This window comes from Dromiciops gliroides, chromosome 1, assembly GCF_019393635.1.
Source record: "Dromiciops gliroides isolate mDroGli1 chromosome 1, mDroGli1.pri, whole genome shotgun sequence".
Lineage (NCBI taxonomy): Eukaryota > Metazoa > Chordata > Mammalia > Microbiotheria > Microbiotheriidae > Dromiciops > Dromiciops gliroides.
In genome coordinates this window covers 23,393,672-23,421,241 of record NC_057861.1, presented here as the reverse complement: position 1 = coordinate 23,421,241, position 27,570 = coordinate 23,393,672, and the positions used below count along the sequence as shown (strand labels likewise).

Genomic DNA, 27,570 nt, shown 5'->3' with positions numbered 1-27,570 from the left:
TGAAGTCAGAATGAACATGAAATGTTCACTATAAAGGAACTATCTATGACCAAAAGATTTTGAATTGATAAGGACCAGATAGATCACCTAGTTCAATCTTGCCATTTTACAGGTGAAGAAACTGAGACCTTGAAGAAGCAAAATACCTTACCGAAGAACACAGAGAGTAATCAGCAGAGCAGAAGGAAAAGGAAAAACAAATTCTACAGGTGAAAGTGAGAGGCATAGTTAGGGGATAGGAAGCCTGGCTCTATTACAGGCTTTGTGTGGGATGCTGGAGAAGTCAGTTAATCTCTAATCTTGAGTTTCTCCTCCTGAAAAATAAGGTCAGTGTAGGTGATTTTTAATGTCCCCAGCAGTTTGACCAAGACAATGTGATATTAAGAACAGCAGAGTCGTTTTTCAGATATGAATTTCTTTAAATGCAAAGTTCACAAAAGAAAGACTTACAGACTGGCAGTGAGGGTGGGAGGAGGGATGCAATGGTGAGAGTGGTGTCCAAAGGGTGATAACTTTCCTCTAAACTTCCCTTTTTTCCTCAGTAAAATAAGAGTCTGGGTTAGACAGAGGCACAGAATTCCCTTCTACTTCTAGGACTCTATGGGCTATCTGCCCCCCATGATTCAAATACCTCTAATCAGCTAAATTAATACAAGAAATACATTTCTCTGCAGTTGAAATAATTAGATATTGAGCTGTGGCACTAAAATTTTACAGAAGGAAGATATTTTATCCCAATACTATGGTTTTAATGTTGCATTTTCCATTTTTGGTGCAGTCTCAACAAGAGATCTTTTGTAAGTGGTCTAAGAAAATGATGGTAAGTAACAATACAGTGCTTAAGAAAATGAGGAGAAACTAAAAGGACCTCCAACTACTTATAAATGACCTATGTAAATTCATTACTGATACAGTAAGTGACTCCATTCATTGGCAAGCATTTCAAAGACTAGTACTCCCGAATCTAATTAGCAGCACAGCAGGGCTTTAGTTTATCCTTTTATACTGTGCCAGTAAGTGAATGTAAAATGCAGGAAAAAAAAGCACAAATATTATAGAGATTTCTACTGATAATTCACCAGTGTCCTGAAAAGGCACATGTTCATGAAATTCTGAATGTTTAGATATTTGTCATAAGCTACCTTTACTAAGAAACCATGGCTAAAATCCATAGAAGAGAACAAGGTTTTGTTCCAAGGAAAATTTCTTTACAGTTAGTTATTGGTTTAATTCAATACTCGAACACATCCGTGAGCTCATCAGTATGAGTGATGCAGAAGGATACAGACTGCAATCCATCTATGCCTGACCACCCTGAGTTGGGGTCTTTTATCCAGGTTTTTTTCCATAACTTTACAGAAGACCCACTCAATCCGACTGGGGCTCTTCTCACTTTATTCTGGAATAGCAAGGATCCCAATGGACCACACTAACTACCCATCAGTTTTCCCTTGCTCTCATCACTTATACAGGCCAGTATTTTTTACATTTATGCATTTCTTTGACAATATCTTTTGCTCCACTGTTCCTTTGTAGTTCCTTAATGGTAAATGTGCTGTGTTCTAGTAATACCAAACATGTTCATCTCAATCACCCTTCTGGTGAACATTATTCTCAATTCTTTGTAGACGACAGTTCTTCATGTCATATAGTCTTATGATATCACCAATAAATAATAGTATTTAAAAGTCATTCCTTTGTTTCTGGGAGAAGTTTGGATTATTTAAAGTACTTTAGTATTTTTCAGGGGCACTCTAGACCTTTCCTCCCACTCAGTTCTGTCATGGGGCACAGAGCACCCCAGAAGTTCTCTGGGGCACACCAAGGAATCTTCTCCTTGAGAAACTAAACCAGAGGACAGATAAGCTGAACCAAATCAGACCGAGCTAGCTTCGGATTCCTACCCTTCATTCTGGTCTCCCTTACCCTGGGGAGATAAACTTGGGTGTGGCTTCGGCCTTTGTGTTCTGAAGAGGGATCTGTAGCCACCCCTCACCCAATTCCACTAGTCACTACCAGTGGGGGATGGTCCTCCCTCACTAAAGGAACTTTCCACAGTCAGATGGTCCACCCCCATCAGGCCTCTATAAAAGTACTTTCCAGTCTCCTGTTTGAGGAGATTTGGTACCTCTGAGCCATGTGCTTTGTGCCAATCTCCCCATGAAACGTCCAAGGATTTCTTTCATGGTTTCCCTCCCCCCGCCCTTCCCTTCCCTTGCTCCTAAATAAACTACCACCTTATTCTAACTACTTTTTGTGTGCAAGAGGGTGTAATTCTTTAAAGAGGAATTCCTAAGAACCCCAACCCCTAACCATACCCATACCCCACTTCCCCCCATATCAGTTCTAAGTATATTTTATTGACTATATGGACTAAAACAAACATACATACATAATAAATGTGCATATACACATATACACATATCATATATATGCACATACACACAAATGGGCAAATTGGGGGGTCAGGTTTTCAAATATATTTTTACCAGTATTAATTCTTTCCCTCTCAAAGTCTCACCAATAAAACATTTTTTTTTTTAATTAAAACCCTCACAATAAATACCCAGAGTGTGGCAAAACAAATTCCCACATTGGTCATGTACAGATATGCATGTTTCAATTTGATTATTAAGTCTGTCGCCTTTTTGGCAAGAGGTGAAGAACATGATTTACCTTCAGTCCTCTGGACTTGTGGTTTCTTCTTGCATTAGAGTTCTAAAATCTTTCAAAGTTGTTGACATATAATGTTGTTGACATTGTGTAAACTGTTCTGTTCACTTCACTCTGCATCAGATCAGAAAGGACTTTCACATTGCCCCTGAAACTATCCATTCTGTCATCTTGTTTGGTTTTGGGTTTTGGGTTTTTTCTAGTGAGGCAATGGGGGTTAAGTGACTTGCCCAGGGTCACACAGCTAGTAAGTGTGTGTTAAGTGTCTGAGGCCGGATTTGAACTCAGGTACTCCTGACTCCAGGGCTGGTGCTCTATCCACTGCGCCACCTAGCTGCTCCCCTCTGTCATCTTCTTACGGTACAATAATGTTGTATTACATTCATATGCCACAATTTGTTTAATCATTCACCAATTGGTGAACTGAATTCACAGTTCTTGGCTACCACACATACACAAAAGGCTGTAATTGTTGTTATGCCTATGAATCTTCTGTCTTTTTTAGCTTTCTGGGGTATAATCCGGTAGTGATATAACTGGTTCAAAGGGTATGTACACCTTTCTGTACTTAGTAGTTGTGAATTGGTCTGAACAATTTCCCAGAATAGGTGAATGGGTTCATATATCAAATATTAGTGCATTAGTATACCTGTTCTTCCTGATTTCCCTTCTGTCATCTTTGCCAATCTAATTAAGTGTGAGGTGGAACTATGTAATTGTTTTAATTTATATTTATCTAATTATTAGTGATTCAAAACATGTTTTATATGATTGTTGACAGCTTGGGATTCTTTCTTTGAAAACTACCTGTTCATCTCCTTCAACCAAATAAAAATCAGTTCCTCTTGAATAGGAATTAATTCCACCTGGATACAAGACCTTTCTGTCTATCTAACTGCATATTAGAATGGACAATAGGCATTCTTCACCTACCAGATTTTTCCTGACTAGAAAGTTAGCCCCAATTCATTTGAATGGTTACAGATCTTGTTTAGGATGCTCGGCAACATTCCATGGCTTGAGATAATCAACAAAATGGCACTTGCTACATCTGTGACATGAACTCTTCACTGGAAATCTGTCTATGGCAAATACCTCAGGGGAGAACACCTCCCTCTTTTATTTCTTGCCTGATATTAATGATTGACATATTGTCAAAAAGTGTCTTTAAGAAAGCATTTTTCTCTACCAAATCAAACACTTTTTCAACCATCAATCATCACAGGATCTTATATTCTTTATAACTTTAAATTAATTTGGTTTTTTTTGTTTGTTTTTTTGATGGGGCAATGAGGGTTAGGTGACTTGCCCAGGGTCACACAGCTAGTAAGTGTCAAGTGTCTGAGGCTGGATATGAACTCAGGTCCTCCTGACTCCAGGGCCGGTGCTCTATCCACTGCAGCGCCACCTAGCTGCCCCTAAATTAATTTGATATGTGAAAGGAGGGGTACTTGTAAAGTCTTCTAATATCTCCATAAAAAATGCCCTTGATAAGTGAGTAAATTATTCTCATAACAATTTTCTGTAGATGGAAATACAGATATACAGGTCTGAGATAACAAAATCTATGGTATTTCCTGTGCTTCTGCTATCTTTAGCTCTTTCAGATACCTTGAAAATCAATCCATTAACATGATCAAAACTCACCTCCACTCCCACCAATGTCACCTTCTCTTGGTCCATTTCTAGTCCCATCTCTTCTCTGAATTGTCATTAATCTGGTGTTGTAATATTAAGAGTTCAGCTGTGGTGGTTCCACTGTTCTTGATGGGATAAAGAGTTTGCTATAAAATATCTTTACAGATCTTTTCTATCTTTCACCTATTTGTCATTCTCCTAATGTCATTACCCAATGCTCCGAGAATGCTTTGCTCAGTTGTATCTCTTCTCTAGCTTTCTTTAAACTAGCTTAAGCTGCTCCTTTCCCCTTACATTATGATGTAATATTTATCATCTTCCAAAAGACTTTCTTCTTTACAAAACGGCTTACATTATAAACTGGCAATTTTCTTGGCTATCATCTCTCTCAAATGGGTGAAAAATTCAAATGTTTGTGAATTATGGCAGTTTTTAGGTCTTTTGCTCTCTTCATAATAGCTAATATCTATACAATAAATGATTACAAAGCACTTTACAAATCATCTCACTACATCTGCACTATACCCCTGGGAGGAAGGTGACATTATTATCCCCATTTTACAGATGTGGAAGCTAAGGCAGTCAGGTTATGTGACTTGCCCAGGGTCACATGGCCAATAAGTATCAGAGGTAGGATGTGAATTAAGTCCTTCTTGACTCCAGGTCTTGTACTCTAATTGACTGAATCAACTGGCTGACTATATTGGTTAAACTTTTATATAAAATAATACCAGAAACAAGAAAATGGGGTGGGGAGGGCTTAGTTTTGTTTTTTTCAACCACTCAAATAAAATTAGGTGAACTGTTATCACAGAATTTTTGTTCTTATTCAAAATGTATAGATGTGACAATTCTGTGTAGACTAAAGATTTTCAGCCTCTCTCAGTTCTTAATTTTGGATCCATTTTCTCTCCACCTCCCAAATTTTACCATCTTCACATCCAAAATTTGCATTCAAATCACCAAAAATATAGGATGAGTTAATTTTGACCATCTTTGTTTAATATCTCTATCTCTATCTCTATCTCTTCACACTTCAACAAAAGATAATGTTTAATAAAATGAATTTATTTTCAGGGAAGGCTTTCTACCTGTTTATCATGAGTACTATGACCAAATGTTCCATGAAATAATGTTTCTTGTTGCTTTTGGACACATCATAAGAGGAATTCCACCTCTCCAAAAAGAACCTGGGAGACATTCTATCACAGAACAACAATGTCCTTTTAGCCTACTAGCATTTTTTTAGATACTGAAAATCATAAGAAGCCTAATAAGATTCAGTTTCTTCAGTGGTCAGTAACCAATCACTGGTCAATGGATAGGGATCTTATATCTGGTAAGAATAGCTAAGCAGTCCAAAAATCACATGCTCCTAAGCATCTTCTGCCCCCTCTTTCCCTACCCTGCCATGGTCACAGCAGCCACAGAAGGCACTAAAGGCCATCTTGTTTTCTTTATTTCAGGAGTTTCCATGGCCCAAGAATTCATCACAACATGGTCAGACAAATAATGGTGAGTCTCTGCACATTTTTTTAGGCTGGTTCTCAGAGAGCAGGCACCATCTACTGCCTGAACTGTAATGCCAGTCTCTCCAGCAGGGTAGACTCTGTAGAGCTTTGGCTCTGCTGGGATGGCCTTTGAGAACTCATGATCCTTTCATTGTTCAATAAAGCATCCAAGGAGGCCTTAGTGTGATTTAATGCAGAGCTCAAAATAAAAGATTAATGACCAGTGGTTTAATAATTGACACATACTCCTGTGGTACCATGCAATAGGACTGGAAGAGAGGAGGGGGGGAGGGAAGATAGATGGATGAATGGGTAGGTAGGTGAACAGACAAATGGATGAGAGAGAGAGAGAGAGAGAGAGAGAGAGAGAGAGAGAGAGAGAGAGAGAGAGATGATAGACAGATACAGACAGTAGCATATTTACTTTTCTAATTTTTCACCTCTCATATTTTCTCTGCAGTGTCATCAGTGATGATTAAGTTGTTTTTCCAATTATAAAAGTATTGTCATTGTGATATAGTAATAAATTGTAAACAGTGGCATCTAAAATCACACAACAAACCTTGTACTGACTCTGTCTACAGTTGGCATTTATGTTATGCTGCTTCCCCCAATAGAGCAGAAGCTCCTTAGACTGTTTCCTTCTGTCTCTGTATCCTCAGTGCCTAGAACAGTGGCTGGCAGGGCAGGTTCATAATAAATTATAGCTTGATTCATACAAAGTGAATTGATATGTAGTTTTTCTAACATTTCTCTCTTCTTTGCCTGGCAAGCATCCTCATTCTGCTTTGAGTCATAGACTGAATGAAACATTAGATCAGGAAAAACATGAAGTGGAAAAAAGACACAATTATTTGAGGAAAACACTTTTTTCCTCATTTCACAATGAGGGAGGGCAGGAAGAACAAGCAAAGTAAAAAGATACATGAATAAAATGATTATATCTAATATGTAGGAATGCATATGTATTTATAGAGAGAAATAGACATATAAAAATATATATCTATCTTCCTTTAAAAAATAATCCCTTTTTTAAAAGATTGTCTATCTAGGAATGGATGTAATAGAGCACAGGGCATCTGTCATGGTAACCTTCCTACATGTGACACACCCAAATAAAACTTCCGGAGGATTCAGGAAATGCTTTTCTGAAGTTGAGACCAAATCACCAAGAGTCAAAGAAGCTTTTAGTGAATTTGTAAATACCACAATACCACAATTTCTTCCTCCGTTTAATCATCTAACTTGCTTGAAAAATGACCAGTTGGATACTCATTACTCATGTCTTATCCACAGCTCCCAACTATATCTGAGTTATTAACTGATACATCATTGCTCACCACTTCCCAATACACAGAAAATACCCTGAAGATATTTTAGCATCAATAGTAATACCATTTTTTCTGAGAATCATAATACCTGAAAAGCAAACAAATTCAGATGTGTTCCTAAGAACTAAATCTGATATACAGATATCTCTAGATAAGGGAAATCAATTACAGGGAAGTTGTATCCGTTAATATGCTATTCTATAAATTACTGCTTATAATATACAGAGATTTTGTTTAAATGACAATGTCAAATGCTCTGAAAAAGCAAAAGGTAAAGTGATATATGGTGCTATCTTTGAATTATGTTCCTATACTAAAGACTATGTCTCTGATTTAAAATGTTCCAGTAGAGCTAAAATTTATCTTGTGAAGTAATAAATTTAGGTTCATTCATATTTTTCCTGCTTCAGCAGGTTGCCAATGGGGGCTAGGATACACAAGAAAGACAAAGAATCCCTGTAATAGTCTATATCAGCTCTGAAAGTAATGGGATTAATTACAATAACAAGTCCAAGACTTCACTTTCAAACTAGTAGTCAACTAAGAGTCAAAATTGACTAGTAGTAAGTATCCTATACTTCCAAATATGTACAATTTACTACTAAGGGAAGTCAACCAATTAGAATAATCAGGAGAGTTAAATGATTGAAAGTCTTAGTAATGATACATCCATCTATTCTTCTATATAACAAATTTATTGCTTTTTAAAAAATAACACAAATGTGTGATTAGCTTAGCTTCTAGATTAAGAAGTACCAGTAGGATTCACTAAGCAAGAGGAATGATTAATTGCCTCTTGATATGCATGACCTGTAAGGCTATTACATTTCCTTGCATAAGAACATGGTTGCTTTCTAACCTGGCCATCTAGTGCTATGATCCAATGACAGCAGCCTCCTAAGTTGTTCCTTCCCTAGGGTTCTTCATCCATCTCCTCATTCCAAGCACTTTCACTGGCTGTCTCTACACACCTACAGTTCTCTCCCTCCTCAGCTCCACCTCCTAGCTTCCCTGACTTTCTTCAAGCATCAGCCAAAGTCCCATATTTTATAAAAAGCTTTTTTCAGCCTCCTCAAACTCTGTGCATTCCTTTGGAGATTATCTCCAATTTATCCTGTATTTATCTTGTTTTTCTATCAATGTTTACATATTGTCTCCCCTGATGATTAGACTGTGAGCTGCTTGAAGGCAGGGGACCTGTGCTCTGTTTTGTGTGGGGCCTTTCTTTGTATCCCCAGTGCCTTAACAAGAACAACAACAACAACAACAAATGTCTTGAGCTTCATAAATGTTTCTTGATGACTTGGATCAAGGTGTGCCTTTGGCCAATTTGAAGACCCCCTAATATTCCCCTAAAAAAGTAACCATTGGATGTCTTGCTGTTTCACCATGAGGACATTAAGGTACAATAAGCAAATCCACAGCAGAAGTAGAAAATCAAAACAGAGAGCCTCCCTGAGTCTCAACCTTCTACATCATTAGAGAGGAGGAAAAAATTCCCTTGGTGTTTTTGCCCTTTGACATTGGCACAAGTGTGTTTTATACATTTGAAGGAATAAGACAATAAATTCTCTGCCATGAAGCTTAAATTACAATTTTAAAATTTAATTCATGTCAAGACCTGACTCAACATAAGGAGAACAACAAAAAAGCAAGAGGAGAGAGACAGACACCAAAGTTTGGGGGGAAATTGAAATTGATATGATGATTTAAAGGCATTTAAAACATATAAAGAAGCTAGTAAGAGTCAAGAACTCAATTTATAACTTCCATTCTCAAGTCTATTTTGGTCTAGAATTATATATCATTCTCAAGGCTAAATTAAGCTTCAATAATATCACACCATGATGCCCTGTTCTCTTTTCTTTCATAGAAAGTATCAGATAATACTCTATAAACAACACTGTTCAATTCTAACAGTGAATGAGACAGCTTTCAAATGTTGTGCACTGCTCCCTCTAGGCTCTTCTACAACCAACAGGACATTTCCTCTATGGGGCAATCACACAATGTGTCAGGGTTATTTTTGCCATTAGAACTGCCATTCATGATCCAGTAAGAAACAAGCTACCATCTCTAGGGTAAAGTATATTTTCAAGCAAGGAGTATTGTACCCACAGCAAGGACATGAAGTGTCCTCATACCTGAATAAATAAAAAGCCTTCCACATTTTTCATGTACAACAGCTGTAAATGTTAGTTTCCTAAAATGATTAGATTTGCAGGAATATGTCCCCTGTTGGTATATAATAAAAGCTACAAATGTTAATGCATTAAGGAATTGCAGCCATTTTAACATTAAAACAAAGTATATTTAAACTATTTGGCTTGGAAATTTTCTTCTGAAAATAAACCACTAAGTCTGGGTTCTACTTTTGCATTTGTACCCTGAAGTTCACCAATATTTATTCCAACATTGACTAACCCACTCCTATGATAACCTGCCACTGAAATAGCACCTCAAAGTTTAGAAAGCACTTTCTATTCATTATTCTCTTTGATCCTCACAACAACCCCAGGAGGGAAGGATCACAACTAGTATTGCCAACATTTTTCAGTTGAAGAAACCAAAGGTCCTAGAGGCCTCGTGACTGACTTAAGGTCATGCACCTACACATGGCAGAGGCCTCAGTGAGGCCCAGGTCTCTGCTGACTTCATGCTCAGTGCTCACTGAAGCTAGATCATGCTCAAGTCTGAGTTCAAGCCCTGGGAGATATCAAGGTAATATGACCTATTCACTTCCTCTGCCAAGGTTACACTCTTTGTTTTAAAGAGTCAAAGCTGGCAGACATGACAGAATTACAAATTATTTTTAAAATAGTGTTAAATAGAATAACATTTTCATGGTGATTTGTAAAAGTCAACAGCAAAAACATAGTACAGACAATAAAGACAATGATGGAAAACTTCAAGATGGTAAAAAGTAAGGTAAAATCAAGAACTAGAAGGATTTATAAGGTTCAAAGGAGACAGACAGGCATTTGCAAATAAGGGAGAATTAGACACAAGAAAGGAAGGCTGGAACATATAACAGGCAATGACTAAACAGAGAGACCACAGTGGAAACTACGTGTAGGTGAGCAAGGGGAAGAAGTGTGAAAAGATAATACTAGAGTCAAGTTATGACTTGGCCTTAAAGAAATGGAGAGCCATCAAGGCTGGTGTAAGACGAAGGAAAGAGGGTTTGGGCTTAGCATACTCATGTTCAAGTCCAGGCTTCAAACCTTCATTATTAGCTGGGTGACGTTAGGAAGGGAGTTAACCTCTTGAAAATTCAGTTTCCTCATCTGTAAAATTGGGATACTACAAACCTCATGGGGTAGTGTGAAAATCAATGGAAAATGCTTTGTCAATCATAAAGTGTCAGAAAGGCAAGATGGAGTAGTGACTATAGAGAGCTGGCCTTAGTGTCAACAAGACATGATTCACCAGGCAGCTTTGAGATGAAGCAATCAAAACTATCTACAATCAAATAAAAATGCTCTAAATCACTACTGATTAGAGAAATGCTAATGAAAACAACTCTGAGATACCACCTCACACCTATCATATTGCCTAATAGGACGGAAAAAAGATTTCTCTGGATGTTTAAGGCAATTGGGGTTAATGGCCCAGGGTCACACAGCTAGTCAGTGTCAAGTGTCTGAGACTGAATTTGAACTCCGGTACTCCTGAATCCAGGCCCAGTGCTTTATCCACTGTGCCACCTAGCTGCCCCAGTATACCTATTTTATATACCTACATACTGGGGTCACGTAAAACTTTCTCAGGCAAAAAGGGGTTGTGAATAGAATAAAGTTTAAGAAGCCCTGATTCTAAAGGAGTATGTCATTAAAAGTGATCAATATATTTCAAAAAGAATGAACTGATTAGTGAGTAATTATTGAAACAGAATCTTCTTTTAGCCAAATCTAGCCTAAAAAATTAAATTAAGATCATTTTATCCCTAAACAAGACTAGAAAGATAATTCCAAAAATATCATAAGGCAATATTTATATTGATTTAGCTTTTGTACAACCTGCTATCTAAGAATAATTTTTTTAAATCCCAACTGTTAAGGCAATGATTTTTAGTCAACATAAAACAACTTTTTTAGAGCAAAAGTAAAAGACAAGGCAGAGACTATAAATTTTATGATTCACATAATGACCCTCACTAATGTTTTAAGTACTCTTTATACAAAGTAAACAAAGCAACAATTCATTTTAGTGCTAGAACCTGTCATGAATTATAATACTTTCTAAACTGCATATTAAATGTGTGTGTGTGTATTTGTTTTTCAAGAAATGTTTTTTAAAGTTTTAAATGGCTTTCGAAATTTGGCATTGCTAGAATTTCCTTAAGAGTCTTTTTTTTTTAAGATAACTGAAAACTAATGTCAGGAGAGAAATGATTATAAAAATTGTCATTTTCTATCTATGTCTCTTTTGCAATTAAGAGGTAATTTTACTCTCTTCTAAACTACTATATACAATTTTTATTCAAATAAATCAGCCCTGTAAACACTATATTTATTTCTAGTGAAAATTCTTTCAGTGCTTGAAATGTCACATACTGAAAAATTTTAACACAACCAATATGACTTTACACCCAAATTCTATATTTATAAGCAAATGATGGTGCCTCTTTCACCAACATGCTCATTGGCACAATCCAACACTTTTCAGTGTAAAAGTATAACAAAAAGAAAGAATAGCATTTCCCCAGCTCCAGCTCACCACAACTTCTTCCTTCATCCAGATGATGGCTCCCACCTGGAGCCATCTCCACCAGAATGAGTGTCACCATTAAATAGGAGATTTCCCCCAGGAGGGCTGTGACCACTTGTCAGTCACACAGCAGAGCCAGCTCATCATCCTTTACTGGGTGTACTGGATGGTTCCTGCCATCTCTTTTAAATAACACTTCTGTAACTCAGTATGCCGTTTGATGCTTTCTTAGGGGGTGGTAACTAAATTGGTTTTCCTGCATCCAGTTTCTCTCCCCTCCGATTCATCCCTCATACAGTTGCCAAAATAATCTTCCTGAACCACAAGTCTCTGGCACTTCCCTCCTGAATAGTCTTTGGTAGGTCCCTTTTGCCTTTCGGATAAAATACAATCTTCCCCTTAGGATTTCAAGCGGGTCACAACCTGACTTCAAACCCCTTTTCAGGCATATTTTCATATTACTGTCCTTTGTGCACCTGACATTTAAGCCAAACTGGCTGACTTCCTGTTTCCTGAAATGGGCAGTCCATTTCCTGCTTCTTACAAATTCTCTCCTTCATCTAAATTCAGGTTTCAATGTAGAATGATTGTTCCTTTAAATTTAGATTTGACTAAATTTTAATGGCTGGATCAATGAATCAGATATATCACTTACAGGGGCAAAAGGGGCTGAAATAATTTAGAGACATAATTAATAATCATTGTGCTACAACCTAGGTTTTTTTAATCACAGCGATAGAGATCATCAATATTAGCAGCATTTTGAAATTCACTCAAATTAAAAAATAAAGCAGAAACAAAACACTGTGACTCATGTAGCATTTTTTGGAGAAAAGCTTGGGTAGGATATTTCATTCAAATGGAGTGTTCCAGTTCCATACAGTCCATGACTTGACACAGGTATCCCAGCAATCATTTAACCTCATCTTTCCACCCCAATGTAGAATAAACCACGGGACCCTGAAATGCATTGCCCTGCCCCCAAGATATGAAGGCTACTTGAGAATAAATAAGTTCTTTTCCACAAAGACGGGTATGGATAGAACAGAGAAACACAAACCAATAGACAGGTCCAGCCTTGTAAGAAGTAAATATATTACTAACCTTTTGTTGATGGGCTTCTCATCCTTCTCATAGGGCCGAACGAACCATTTACCAATCCGGACAAAGTTTTTATCCATCAGGCACCTACAAACAATCAAGAATGAGGTTTGTGTGGTTTTTTTAATGGTTTCAATAATAATGTAACCACTTTTAAAACCCTCAGTAAAGAAAGATTGATTTTGTTTTGTTTTGTTTTGGTTTTTTGGTGAGGCAATTGGGGTTAAGTGACTTGCCCAGGGTCACACACAGCTAATAAGTGTTAAGTGTCTGAGGCTGGATTTGAACTCAGGTCCTCCTGACACCAGGGCCAGTGCTCTATCCACTGTGCCACCTAGCTGCCCCAAGAAAGATTGATTTTGAAAGGAACAATTAACTCAGTAAGCTGGCTCAGATCACTCTTTACTGCAAAGTGGTTATCACTAATTTTGTTATGCACCTACTGGGCAATTCTGAGGGAATTTAAAGTGCCACCATACCCCTATCATAGGGAAAATATAAATAAATAAGGGAAAACATAAATGAATGAATGAACAAATAAATAGGTAAATAAGTTGATGAATGAACAGATGAGAGAGAGACAGAGACAGACAGACACACACACACACACAGATGCAGACCTAGGTCCTTCATCGCAGAATAAAGTTTAAATACCACAATGACTTCATTTCAAAAATGAATAAATTTCAATAGGACTTGTACTTGTTCAAAATAATGAGATTCTCAAAGTGATCCAATCTATTTTGTTATATAAGAGGTTAACACTGACTCGTTTTTTGGCATTAAAGTACATGTGATATCCTTAAGAGGTAGATGAAGCAACCTGGGAAGTGATGAAGGAAATCAAACTGGTAAGCCATTAGGTATTTTAGTCACTGGCTCAGAATTTCATTTTACCATTTAAATTGGGCACACTAGCAGCAAACACTAAGATTTCAGGGTTATCCAATTACTGCCTTCTAGTGATACTTAGGTAGCTAAGAGACTCTGTTTCCTTGCAGAATTCTATAGAGCCCACTGACTAAATAAGATCACAGAAGGAATACATTATGAATTAGTATAGAAGCTCAAGAGTTTACAGAAAGGTTGACTATCCTGAGAAAACAGCAAAACATAAATTCCATCTAATATGGCCATACAGACGTTTGGGAATCACAGCCACACCACCACTAGTCAAAGGCACAAATGCTGATTTCTGATTGCATATCAGAAAGCCGAGGGTAGCAAGGACACAGTAGGGAAAACGGTGATAAGGTGCCGATAATTCAATCTGAGATTCGCTACATCTGGGCTACTAGCTGTCGTGGACACTGTTGATCCATTTCTTTGGACTGGAAATGTCAACAAAAGGGCATTTATCGCTACTCCACAAACCGCATGGCAATTACTGATCCTTGAATCTGAACTCTTAAAGTTGGAGGTGGTGATGAAGTGATGGATATTACAGATGATATATAGGATTTTTCACTTTACCAACAGGTCTGCATATTATGAGTAGATTTGTATGAGGTGGAAGGAATAACAAGAGGCAAACTATTGCATTCAATTCAACAAATATGTATTAGTGCTTACCATGTGCAAAGCCCTATGCTAGAAGATTAAAGAAAAAAGAAGAAAAATAACCTAAGAAATTAAGCCAAAGAAGTTTACTCCCGATGGGGGCAGTGGAGAGGAACAGGCAAGGGGGAAGACAGGGAAAGACAGGAAGATTTATTTCGGGGAATACAACCTTTAGAACATGATATGAATACAGGAAAGGTCCAGACCAAGTTATACAGAAATCCAAGCCCTATGTCCAGCTCAAATGATTACTAGAAATTTCCATCTGAATGCCCCACAGGCATCTCAAACTTAAAATGTCCCAAACTAACTTTTCTACTTACACATATATTCATTCATACACACACACACACACACACACACACACACACACACACACACACACACACACACACACACACACACCCTGTATTCTTTGCCCCGACTTCCCAATTTATCAAGAATACTATTATTCTTCCAATCATACAAGTTCACAACCTCAGGTTTATCTCAACTCTTCAATATCTGACACCTCTTTATTCAATCTGTTGTCAAGTCTAACCAATTCTACCTTGAAAATTTTCTCCTATATATCTCTCCACTCATCACTCCAGTTTCAGGCCTTGTATCATATCTCACTTCTATTACTGTACCAATCTATTAGTAGCAGATCTTCCTGTCACCAATCTTTCCTCTCTAGACCCAGCTGCCAAATTAATATTCTTTAAAATAAATGTGATTATTACAGGCAGTTAAGTAGCACAGTAGACAGAGTGTTTGGCCTTAAGTCTGAAGCCCTGAATTCAAATCCTACCTCAGACATTCACTTGTTCTGTGGACCCACAACTGTGAAATGGAGATATAAACCTACCTCCCAGAGTTGTGGTGGAGGATCAAGTGGTGATTTTTAGAGGCAGCAAGGTGGCACGATAGAACCTCACAGAGATGTTGTGAGGATCAAATGAAACAGCTTTGAGATATTATCTGTGATATTATTGGAAAATGTTATCACTGTGCACAGTCCTGGCACACATTAGGCACTAGATAAATGCTTATTTCCTCTGCTCCCCTCTCTTCCCTTTTAAAACCATGAAGATGGACATGTGTCACTCTTTTGTTCAAGAAAGTACCAATGACTCCCTGGTGCCTCAAGCCATTAATAACAGAATCTCCAGTATTACACTCCAAGCCCTCTACAATCCCATATACAGTACTTCATTTCCTATCAACTTCTTCCTTGAATTACTACAGTTGTTCCATCCACTTTCTCTCCTCTCACTTGCTTTGCATACCTTAAAATCTACTCTGACTTTTGTCTCATTGTTTAAATGAAACTGCTCTCCCCAAGATGCCAGTGCTCTCTTACACACCCATCTTTCTACTGGTCTCTTCACAGTTGACCTGCTTCTTGACCTCCCTACAGCACGTGAGACTGGTGATCATCTGCTCCTCCATCAGTTTTTATGGCATTATTTCCTCAATTATCTTCCAAGCTGACTGGCTACCCTTCTTCAGCCTCCTTTGAAGAGTCATCTCTGCACAGGTTCCCCCACCATGGGTATTCCCATGGTATTATGCTAGGGTTTTTTTCTTAGTGACCTCATTAGTTACCATTAAATTTAATTAGGAATCACTCTATAGATGATTCCTATATTATATTACGGAAAAACTCTCATTTGTGTCCTGAGCTTCAGTTCTACCTATAAGAATTTTCTAATGGATGATCCCATAGGCCTCTCAATCCTCAGCATGTTCAAGGGAATTCATTATCTTTCCCAAAATCTTCAAGTCATTTTTGACTCCAGTTTTGACCATTTCAATCTTTGGTCCTTGTCATGAATTTCCTGGGAGTGAGGTGAATTCCTGGCATTGTTTAATTTGTATTTCTCTTACGTGGCCCAAATTCTTAAGTGGTTGCTAATGGGCTCCAGTGGTTGTTTTTGTTTCTTTTTTAAAGAGTTTCTAAATATTCCTTGACCAGATATATATTGGAGGGATCGCTCTACAAGACAAATTAGGGAAGGGAAGATACCAAAACTAGTGAAAGGCTCATACGTGGATACTAAAGAAATGATCATGAAAACAAGTAAAAAACAAGTCCTGACCCCATACACTTTCTAGTCTTGACCTGGTAGAACAACAACCACGCTCAATATTCTCCAATAGAGGCACTTGTGCATGTGTTAAACTCACACAGGAATCTTTGAAAAATACAACTAGAGACAACTCTTTTCAGTGATGTTCTCACTATTAATGAAAAGGAGAGAGGAAAACAGGAGGGTGTCTGGTCACCAAAAGTCATGGCCCTGCACAGACCAAAAGGAAGAAGGATTCCCTAGAGACAGCAAAATTCTCCCAAGGCTCCCTGCTGGAGACAGCGCTGTGCTAGCTACTCCAGAGTGTTCAAGGAGCTCCTCCTCGCTAATAGATCAGACAAACCTCCATAAAGGAAAACTGAAAAAACTGCAGAACGCCTATGGCCCAGAGGAAGGCTACCCTCTCAAAGGCCAGTTAATTCATTTCACACTAATAAGGTACTCTAGAAGGCAGCGAGATACAAAAACAAAATGCAAACTAGGCCCTGCTCTCAAAGAATGTACTCTCTCCTGGAGAGATGTAACATTTAAACAAGGGGGAAAAATGTAAAACTTGGAGGAGGAAAAAGAGCACTAGCAAATGGGGGGATGCAAGGAGCCCTTCTCCCGTAGATGGCCTGGGGCAGTGAGACTAAAGAGACCCTAAGAAGCAGAGATGAGGAGAGAGCACTTTTCAAGTGGGGCTATTGCAGACAGACCTATGCAAAGGAATATGTTGGGAGAAGGGATGTCAAGTTCAGGCAACAGCATGTAGGAGCTTGGATGGAATGTGGAGAATGTGTGAATGGAAGAAAATGAAATAAAACTGATGCAGGTTGGGAAAGGTTTTAAATGCCACACTAAGGAGGTTGTATTTTATTCACAGAGACGATATATGGCTAAAAGGAAAACTGGGTGGCACAGTGGCTAGTACCAGCTTTTGGAATAGCATGTGGCTGCTGTGTGAACAACACAAATTGGGAGAGAAGTAAGCCCTGAGGCTTACTTACACATATCCAGATCAGTGTAGGCTAGTGTGTAATGATTGGAATGACGCCACCTACTGGAGACTTACTATAGGAAAGCTCCACCATGAGGAGAATGCCTCAGAGGGCAAGGCCATGCGGCTTTTCCTTGGCGTTAGGAAGTAACGTTTGCACATGGGTACTGTCCACCAAGGCTACCAGCCAATCAACTTGAGAAGCCTCCCACTTTCTGGGAGGGGACAGGAAGGAGGAAGGAGGGCCTGCACGGAGAGGTCTCTCTCTTTTGGTTCCTGACTTTATGGTGGAGGTGGTGGCGGCAGAGGACTTCACAGGAAAATTGAGGAAAGACAGGATTGCCATGCTGTTGGAATTCTGTTCTCAATCTTTCTCTTTCTACCTTTCAATAAACTCTTAAAAACCTAACTAGTTTTATCAATGATTTTAGTCAGTTTCCCCCAAAAACTGGGGAACAGATTAGAAACCCACATTTAGAATCTTAAATTGGACAGTGGTAAAAGGTGAGCTACAGAAAGGGAGTATCTGTACAAGTCAAGAGAAGGTGATAGGTACAAGATACATTAAGGAGGTAAAAATCAATAAGATTGGGTAACTCATTTGTATATGGAGGCGGGGGTTTGGGGGGGGGGGGAAGAAATAGTTAAGAATAACTCCAAAGTATTGAAAGTGGATCATTACAAAGACAGTGGAACCCTCGACAGAATTATGAAATCTTGGATGAATTGTTTTCTGCAAGTGGAAGGGAAGAGCAAATAATTCCTTCTACTTTGGACTTAGTGAAATGGATAGGTCATTCAATTAGAGATGTCCAGGAAGCGGTGGTGATGTGGGAGTAAAGCCTAGGAGACTGAACAGGGCTAGATATACAGTTACATAGCTTTGGGAATCATCTACATTGAGATGATAAATTGAACCCATAGAAGTTGATGAGAACGCCAAGAGCGGGCTCTTTGAGTTAGTGTAGTTGTGCATGTATCTGAAACAAGCACTGCAGTTGGGACCAGAATTTAATAGGAGAACACAGCAGGCTGGATTTCATTTGGCAATTTACACAGTGCTTTCAATGATTACAAGCTGCACCCAGGCAAAAAAACAATCCTAACATAAATGTTCTCCCAGTAATGCTATTATGAAAGTGATTCCTGGAATACTGCAATCTCTAAAGAATTCAAGTTTGTGGAACATCCAAAGGACAATGGAAAGAAGCATTGGTGGTTAGAAGTAAGTTACAACATATTCTAACAATGACCTACATTTCAATAGGTGGTGGAAAAAAAATAGCCTCAAGAAAATGTATGCTCAGAAAAGAAGTGGGTGAGTCACATATCAAGAGGGAGAGATGGCAAACGGACATTCAGAGTGCTACGTGGGTACATGTAACGTAAATTACAAATGAAAAAGAGCAAGGAGAAGTATCTCGGGGAGAATCTATAAGAAAGCATGAACAAAAATCACACAGAATGAGAAAACATAGATGAAATGTAACTCGATACCAGTGGAAGGAAATGTCCACATCAATTAGACCAAAGAACTAATGGAACTGTGTATGTGTGTGTGTGTGTGTGTGTGTGTGTGTGTGTGTACACACGTGTGTAAGACACACACATCAAAATGAGGCTTGCATATTATCAAATGCCATAATTTTCTAGCATTTGAAGGTCATCTTGTCCTCTTCCCAATTTTATGAGGAACAATAAAGTACATAAAATTATATTAAACTTGCTAAAGAACTAGCAACAAAAGTTACCTAGTTAAATATCACTTCAAATTAATATTTTAATTTTCCTAAATGCATAAATCAGTGAGTAAGGACCACCTAAAGAGAGATTAATGAAAGATGGGTCACTTTAACCTCTAGATTCCAACTCAGAAATCCCTCATGCCCAAACCTGACATTATTGCTAATATTATATGACAATTCCATTTTTAAATGTAGAATTATTTTAAGAATTTCAATAAGTGATTCTACATTTCACAAAGTGTCATTAAACACAATGTGTGTTCTTGACTTCTGTGCAGCCTAGGACATGATCAATCACCCTCCTCTACTTGATGGCACTCTCACTTCATTCTAAGTTTTCATGACACTATTCTTGACCATAACTTCATAGTCTCCTATGATGGATCTTTAGCCAAGTCACGGCCACTAAGTGTAGGCATCCCCCAGAACAAAGGTTCTGGACCCTCTTCTCTTCCCCTTCTATATTATATCTTTTGACGTTCTTATCAGCTCTCCCTGGATTCAATTAACATCCACAAATCTACCTCTCTCTGATCTCTAGTCATATCTCCCAAATATCTACCAAACATTTCGGAACAGGACATGTCAAATTTCAACATGTCCTAGTTAAACTCATTATTCTTCACCCCAAAACCTCCCCTCTTCTTAATTTTCCTGTTACTGTCAAAGGCATCCACCCTCCTCCCTGTCCCTAAGACTCACACCCTAGGTATCATACTGAACTCCTTAGTTTTTCTCACCTGCCAGTCCAATCCAATTGGTTCCCAAAATCTGTCAGTTTTACCTTCATAACATCTCTTATGTACACCTGCTTCTCTTCTCTAACAATGGCAGCACTATAATGGAGACCTTCATCACCACATGCCAAGAATATTACAAAAGGTTTCTGGTTGGTCTGCCTACACAAGAGTAGTGATTCTATGAGACAACAAGAAATATTAACATATGATTAAAAGACAAAAATAAAATTAGCAGAAAATAATCTAAGGTATTGCACAGCACTTGGAAAACTTATTGAAAGAAAATTTAAAAATCAATGAACTACTTGAAAGCTTTGACAAAAATTGAACCTAGAAATCCCAAAAGAAAACCATACAGAACTCTTAGGATCAAAGAGCAAAGGGAAAATAAAAAGAACTCACTGGTCACCCCCTGAAAGAAACCCTATAATGAAAACTCCCAGCTATATTACCACCAAGATGCGGAGTTTCCAGATCAAAGGGGGGAAAAAATTTTTAAAACCTACAAACCAGAAAGAAAGAGTCAATTCCTGAGGAGCCACAATCAGGATCAGTTCGCCACTCAAAAAGAGCAGAGAGCTCAGAATACTATCTTCCAGAAGGAAAAAGTTATAGGCTTGCAGTCAATCCAGTAAAACAAAATAAAATCCTATAGAGGGAAAATGGACCTTCCATAAAACACTCCCCAAGAATTCCTCATGAAAAGATTAGAGCTGCAAAGAAACTTTGAAATACAAACATAGGAGTCAAGAAAAACAGAAGGTCAATATGAGCTAGCAATTATATAAGAATAAACATAACTAGAGCCGGAAAGTATCTTGTAGAATAAGGTCCAAGGTGTGTGTGTGTGTGTGTGTGTGTGTGTGTGTGTGTGTATACATACATGCACATGAACATGGGTACTCTTGCCTTTGTTTTCTCCCCTTACCTATAGCTTGAGAATCAATTCCTATTCCCCAAAACAGTGTTGTCTCTAGCATAAACCTTCTCTGTTTATTTGGTTTAATCCAGCTGTTTTTAACATTTTATAAAAATTGTCATTTTGACTTCTTCAAAAACTACCTATGGGACTGTAACATTAAAATACAAATGGGGTGGTTTCCCTAATAAAAGTGAAAATTTTCTTATAAAAATCTTTGCAGATCTTTTCCATCTTTCTTTTGTTTGTTGCCCTCCTTCCAGTTTCATCCTTTAATGTCCTCAGGATGAATTTCTTTGTTTGGTCTCTTAGAAAGCTTTCTTCAAACTGGTTATTCCCTCCACTACTTCTTACTCTTCAATGAGGGATTACTGCTAATTATCTTCCATCATCTTTCTTTTAAAAACTTTAAGAATGAACTTATATTTTATACCAGTGTTTCCTTTACCTACCACCTCTCCCTTGGCAAATAAGTAAATTATTTCCAAATCTTAACTCATTTGGACTCTGTGGCATAAGCCAATGATTTACGATGACTAAACTTTTATGTGAAATTGTTGCCTAACAGCTCTATACCTATTGCAATTTTTATCATCTATAACTTTGAGGGAAATTAGTATTATGCTATTATGTTAATAACAAATTATTAATTTCTGATCCCTCCTTTTTTTCTTCCATTTTTGTCATGACCACACTCCTGAAAAGGCCAGTCAGTCTCTGAAGGGTGACCAAATAATGTGATCAATTCTAGCCCCAATGTATCCGCCTTAGATCTGTGCCTAGGGCGGGGGATGAGCTTGTGTCCTTGGTCCCTTCCTTAGAGTTTGAAGGAGTCTGGTCTATGAAGGAGAAATAAAACCAGAGAGAATCTGATTGAGGTACCAAGATTGCTAGAGGTTGCTCAAAACTGTTGTTGTTGTTGTTGTTTTTGTTGAGTTGTTTTAATTGTGTCCTACTCTTTGTGACCCCATTTGGGTGTTGTTTTTGGCAAAGACGGAGGAGTGGTTTGCCATTTCCTTCTCCAGCTTATTTGACAGATGAGAAAACTGAGACAAACAGGATTAAGTGACTTGCCCAGGGTTACAGAGCCAGTAAGTTTCAGAGACCAGAAATGAACTCAGGTCTTCTCGATTCCAGGCAGAGAACTCTAAAACCAAGCCTCCTTTCTCAGATGACCTACCTCCATCAATGATGTGGTAATCAGGAAGAGCTGAGAGCTCTTAGCCCACCTCCTCATTAAATATTCACCAATCAGAGTTGCCATTCAATTGTCAGGGGAGGTCCCAATAACGTGCTGTTAGGAAAACACTGGAGTATATGAGAAAATCCAAGACCCTGAATCTTTTACTACCAAGAGAAATCACTGATCATCATTTTATTAATTACTGGCTGGCCTAGTTAAAAATTTGATTCTGAGATAAAATTTCAGGGTACTAATGATTTCATTTGTGACAAATTCAGGGTAGTACTACTTAACTACACATATAGTTTTGCTATTTTTATTCTTTTTCTTAACCTTTGGATTAATCTTATCTTTGCTCTAAAGGACTCAATGAACAGTATAACAATACACAAACAGTTGATTCAGAAATGTCTCCCACAGTAGTAGGCAGGCACAGTCAGGAAGATCTGAGTTGAAATATGGGCTCAAGTACACTTTTTCTCTGAAAAACAAAGGCCCATGTTTTTAATATGAATAGTCTCCCAGGGTTTTTGTATAGCTGAGAATGACCCTGCATTACATTTTCCATATATTGAAAATGAGGATTCACTCAAAGGTGATTCAGGAGGTGAAAAGCAGACATGAGCAGACTTAATCTCAGACAAGGAATTATCAAGCAGTGGGTTAAAAGATGTGAAAGGAATGTACAATTGAAAAGCATGGGTTGGGGCAGCTAGGTGGCACAGTGGATAAAGCACTGGCCTTGGATTCAGGAGGACCTGAGTTCAGATCCAGCCTCAGACACTTGACACTTAACTAGCTGTGTGACCCTGGGCAAGTCACTTAACCCTCATTACCCTGCAAAGAAAAACAAAAACAAAAGCAAAAACAACAACAACAACAACAACAACAAAAACATGGGTTGACTAAATAGTATGAATGAGGGCATGTACAGTTCACTGCAGTATCTGTATTATCAGAAGAGAGTGAGTACTGGGCAGATACCCAGTGACAAATGTTTGGGAGGACATGGACTAGAGTCACACAAGAAAGACAAGGATCTATTCCATTGTACACGTCAACAATAATATCATAATTATGAAGGAAGAAAACTGCAGTCAGGGAAGGAGAAATAAACAGGGAGAATTATGTCAGGAACTGAAGTCAAGTTCATTGGCCCACAGTTGGCATTCTCTTTACTTTACTGAGAACAAGGAATCTGCCCTTTTCCAAGCCTGCAACCCCTCTCCTGTTTTCTATGACAATGGCTCAGCATGTCTGTCCATTCTTTCAGTAACCTAAGATGTAGTTCATTTTACCCTGGTGCCTCAAATCTATTAGGTCAGCCTGCCACTCTCTTCATGTCTTCCTACTTATCTTGGAAATAGCTCCCCATTAGCCATCTTTTCCCAATCCTTTCTGGTCCAAGATCATTCTGCTCGACAGAGAAAACAGAAAGAAAATAAGAACTAAGTTCTCTGGTTTAAGTCATCAATAATTATTCCATCCGCCCTATGCAGCACAACCATGGTCTTCTCCTTGTGTCCTCAATGGATTTTTTTTTTTTTTAGTGAGGCAATTGGGGTTAAGTGACTTGCCCAGGGTCACACAGCTAGTAAGTGTCAAGTGTCTGAGGCTGGATTTGAACTCAGGTACTCCTGAATCCAGGGCCGGTGCTTTATCCACTGTGCCACCTAGCCGCCCCCAATTCCTTTACTTTTAAGAATATTTTTCTAAGGTTGGCTGCATGACTCCAACACACAAGTGCATGTAAACACTTAGGTGCTCTATCCACTGCGCCACCTAGCTGCCCCTCTCAATGGATTTTTAAAAGGCTTTGTGCTGTCTTTGGGGTTCCTTGCCAGATTGGGCTCATTCTGAGACATAGCACTTTGGACATTATTCTCAAATGACCCAAATCTGCTCTTGCATCCACTATCTATCAACTAACTGTACTCGCTGCTTCTTTACATTTCTTAATTATCGCCCAGTTGGTTCTTGTGTTGCCTGTGCTTCCATAAGGTGCTCAGGACAATGCTTCCATTTCTTCCTCATTGGAACTTTTTGGTCTTTGATTCTTCCTTTCCCTCCCAGGTTGATTTCCTTTACAAAAATTTAAGACATGAACTCTTTGAATACTGTGAAATCTGCTCTTCCAAAATCTAGGGTACAAGTCAAATCATGACAGCTTTATTCTCCTTCTCTAACCACAAATGCTAACATTGAAGTAGTCTCTTCCCTACAAGGTTCCCATCATTTTTGTCCCAGTAACCACTTCTTCCTAGAAAAAAAGAGATACATAATAGCAGCTTCTTTCATTATTTTATCAACAAAGGCTGAAATCATTAAGGTAAGTTAAGAAAGCATTAGCTGCTTTGATCATGGCAAAGAGAGAGAGTCCTAGCAAATGCCAGAATTAAGGAAGTTCCCTAGGACTACTCTATTATGACACTGGGCTGTATTTGTGATTTTTCATAAATTCATGTGTTTCCTGTTTCCAGTCTAAAGTTTCTAAAGTAGACTAGGACAACCATATCACTTCTCATTCTTTCTACCACACTTCCCTCTTTCAGATTTCTGAATTTTTTCACATGATTAAAACTTAATATGTAATGTTCTTCCTCTCAATTTTTATCCATTCTATTGACTAATATGCTGGACTGGGAGTCAAGAATCAATCAATAAACATTTATTAAGTGTATACTAAGTACCAGGCACTTTGCTAATAACTGAGGATACAAAAAGAGGCAAAAGGCAGTCCCTGCCCTCAAGAAGCTCACAATCTAATGGGGGAGACAACAAGCAAACAAATATAGAGACAGGCTATATGCTATAGACAGGATAATGACTGGAAATGGGAAAAAGTCAACAGAGGGAAGGTACTAACATTAAGAAGAGTTGGGAAAGGCTTCCTGTAGAAGATGAGATTTTAGTTGGGACTTAAAGGAAGCCAGGAGGCCAGTGTCACTGGATCAAGGAGTATGTGGTGGGGAGTGAATTCTAAGACTGGAAAGGCAGGAAGACTAGAGCATGTGTGTCTTTGAGCACCAAGCTGAGGATCTGAATACCATGAAGATCAGAGTTTAAATTCCACCTCATAAACCTACTTGCTATGTGACTCCGTGCCTTGGTTTCCTCATTTGTAAGAAGTTTAGGAGGTTGGACTTAAGGGCTTCTAAGGTCCTTCCTTTGTGATTCTCCCGGGGCTTCCAGTTCTGACTCTCTTCTCGTCTCATGAAGGCCAATGGTGTTTTCTTTCCTACCTTAGAATCACTGATTCCTCTCTAGTCACATCTTTAGTGTCTTTTACATCACTGAAGCCAGGAGCTTTTTATTAATGGCTCCTTTCTTGGATTTTGTCTCTTATAAACTTCTGGATGTCTCTACTGCTATTCTTTCTCCTGAGCTGTAGAAATTAATGATCTCCATTTTAAAGAACAAAGATATTTCCTTAGAAATATCAGCATGGAAAAAAATCACCAAAGGTTTGTTGTAATGGAACTTAAAAGTCAAGTCAAGATCAACATGCCTGCCCAAAGCGTTCATGGCATGGCAGAGATCTCCAACTAGCTCATGATTTTCATATGTCACCACATGTGCCTCAAATCATGGCAACAACAGTGTAAAAAAAATGGTGAAATGAGCTTCTGAATGGTCTGACTTTCTAAAAACTCTAACCAGATGCTGAATGCTTCTTTGACACAGGTGAAGTGGGTGTATGTGTGTGTCTATCTTGGAATATTATAACAAGTACAATGAGCTAGGAATGACAACATAAAAGTCTGTTTTACCCAGAGCATAATTATGTGGAACTGACAGATCCACTGAAAAAACATGTGACATGGCCTTGAACTATTCAATACCAGAGTACCTTGCATCTACTAAGTACTGAATAATAAAATCATTCAAATTAATTCACATTTACAACCCATGTATTAAGCCCTTACTGTGTACCAAGAATTTTACTAAGCATTATGGCTACAAAAGCCAAGTCAGTCCTTTCCTTTAAGAAGCATATATTTTACTAGGGGAAGAACAACATATGCACAGATAAGTTAATAGCATATAAAGATGAAAAGAATATATATATATATATTGAATGAAAAGAATATATATATATATATATATATATACACACACACACACACATTTTTATAGTAGCTCTTTTCACAGCAGCAAAACACTGGAAAACTAAGGGGTGTCCACTTATTTAGGAATGGCTAAACAAATAACATAATATGAACATGAAGAAGTAAGTGGGTGGTATAGCACATAGAGGCACTAGAACTGAAGTCAGAAGTCCTGAGTTCAAATTTAAGCTCTAACACTCATTAGCTATGTGACCCATGGTAGAATAATTAACATCTCTCTGCCTCAATTTCATATGTAAAATGAAAATAATAACAGCACCTATCTTCCAGGGTTGCTATGAGGATAACAATGAGATAATGTTTGTAAAGTGCTTTGCAAACTTAACAATACTATAGAATTTTTAGCTATTTAGCCTTTACAGTTAGCTGTATTAGCTATACAGTTTCAGAGAAAAACAGGAAGATCTGTATAAATTGATTCAGAGTGAAGTAAACTGAACCAGAAAACAGTCTATATAATAATAATACAAAGATAAACAACTTTGAAAAGCTTGAGAAAGCTGATCAATATAGTGAAATCACAATTCTAAAGGACAGATGATGAGAGATACTGCCTAACTCCTAACAAAGAGGCAATAGATTGCAAAGGCAGAATAAGACTGACATTTGGGGCACAGGGAATGAGAGAAGAATGTGCCTTTTTTTTGGTTTGTGATTGAGGGAAGAATGGAGAGAAAATAAATACTTGTTAATTGAAAAAATTAGTTTAATTTTAATTTTTTAAGTACAAAAAAACCTCAAGTAGTTGAGGAATAACAACTATAATAACTAGTACTATAAAATTTGGAAAGCACTCCATCTGTGCTTCTGAATAAATAACTGGGGATCATGTCTTATATGCAGGGTTTAGCCTTGAAAGTAGTTTTACTACTTAGAAGAACAGCATAAGAATAAGAGAAAGTCCCATTAATTTAAACTAAGGAGAACATTAAATCTTAGTGAAAAGTATCAATTATTTAATATATGGATATATGGATACATACATGTCCAAACATATTCTTTTGAGCAGATTAACTTACTGCTGTTAACAAGGATGGTTCCTGCTGGACTTTCTTTAATGAACAATAAGAATAATTTGTCATTAGCAGCATCATTTGCATATAGATTATGTGTAAATGTACCCAAAAGTCTGTTCTCTTAAATACAAAACACATCCCCTGTGATCTTTGCATTACCAATTTGCTAAGCAAGCCTTTTTTGATAGATAATCGAAAAGTAATTCATCAGCCTACCCTACTTTAAATTACCACAAAATCTGAATTAGTGGCATTCAAA

At 37.9% G+C, this 27,570-nt stretch overlaps 1 protein-coding gene across 4 annotated transcripts in view; it reads right to left on the bottom strand.

The window, feature by feature from the left end:
- The window catches only part of MED13L (mediator complex subunit 13L), a 428,665-nt gene that overhangs the window by 160,062 nt on the left and 241,033 nt on the right, over positions 1–27,570 (bottom strand). For all 4 annotated transcript variants that reach the window (XM_043988426.1, XM_043988440.1, XM_043988433.1 and 1 more), the window contains one exon: positions 12,968–13,051. In XM_043988426.1, the coding sequence (XP_043844361.1) occupies positions 12,968–13,051 (84 nt within the window). The remainder of the gene's footprint in view (positions 1–12,967; positions 13,052–27,570) is intronic.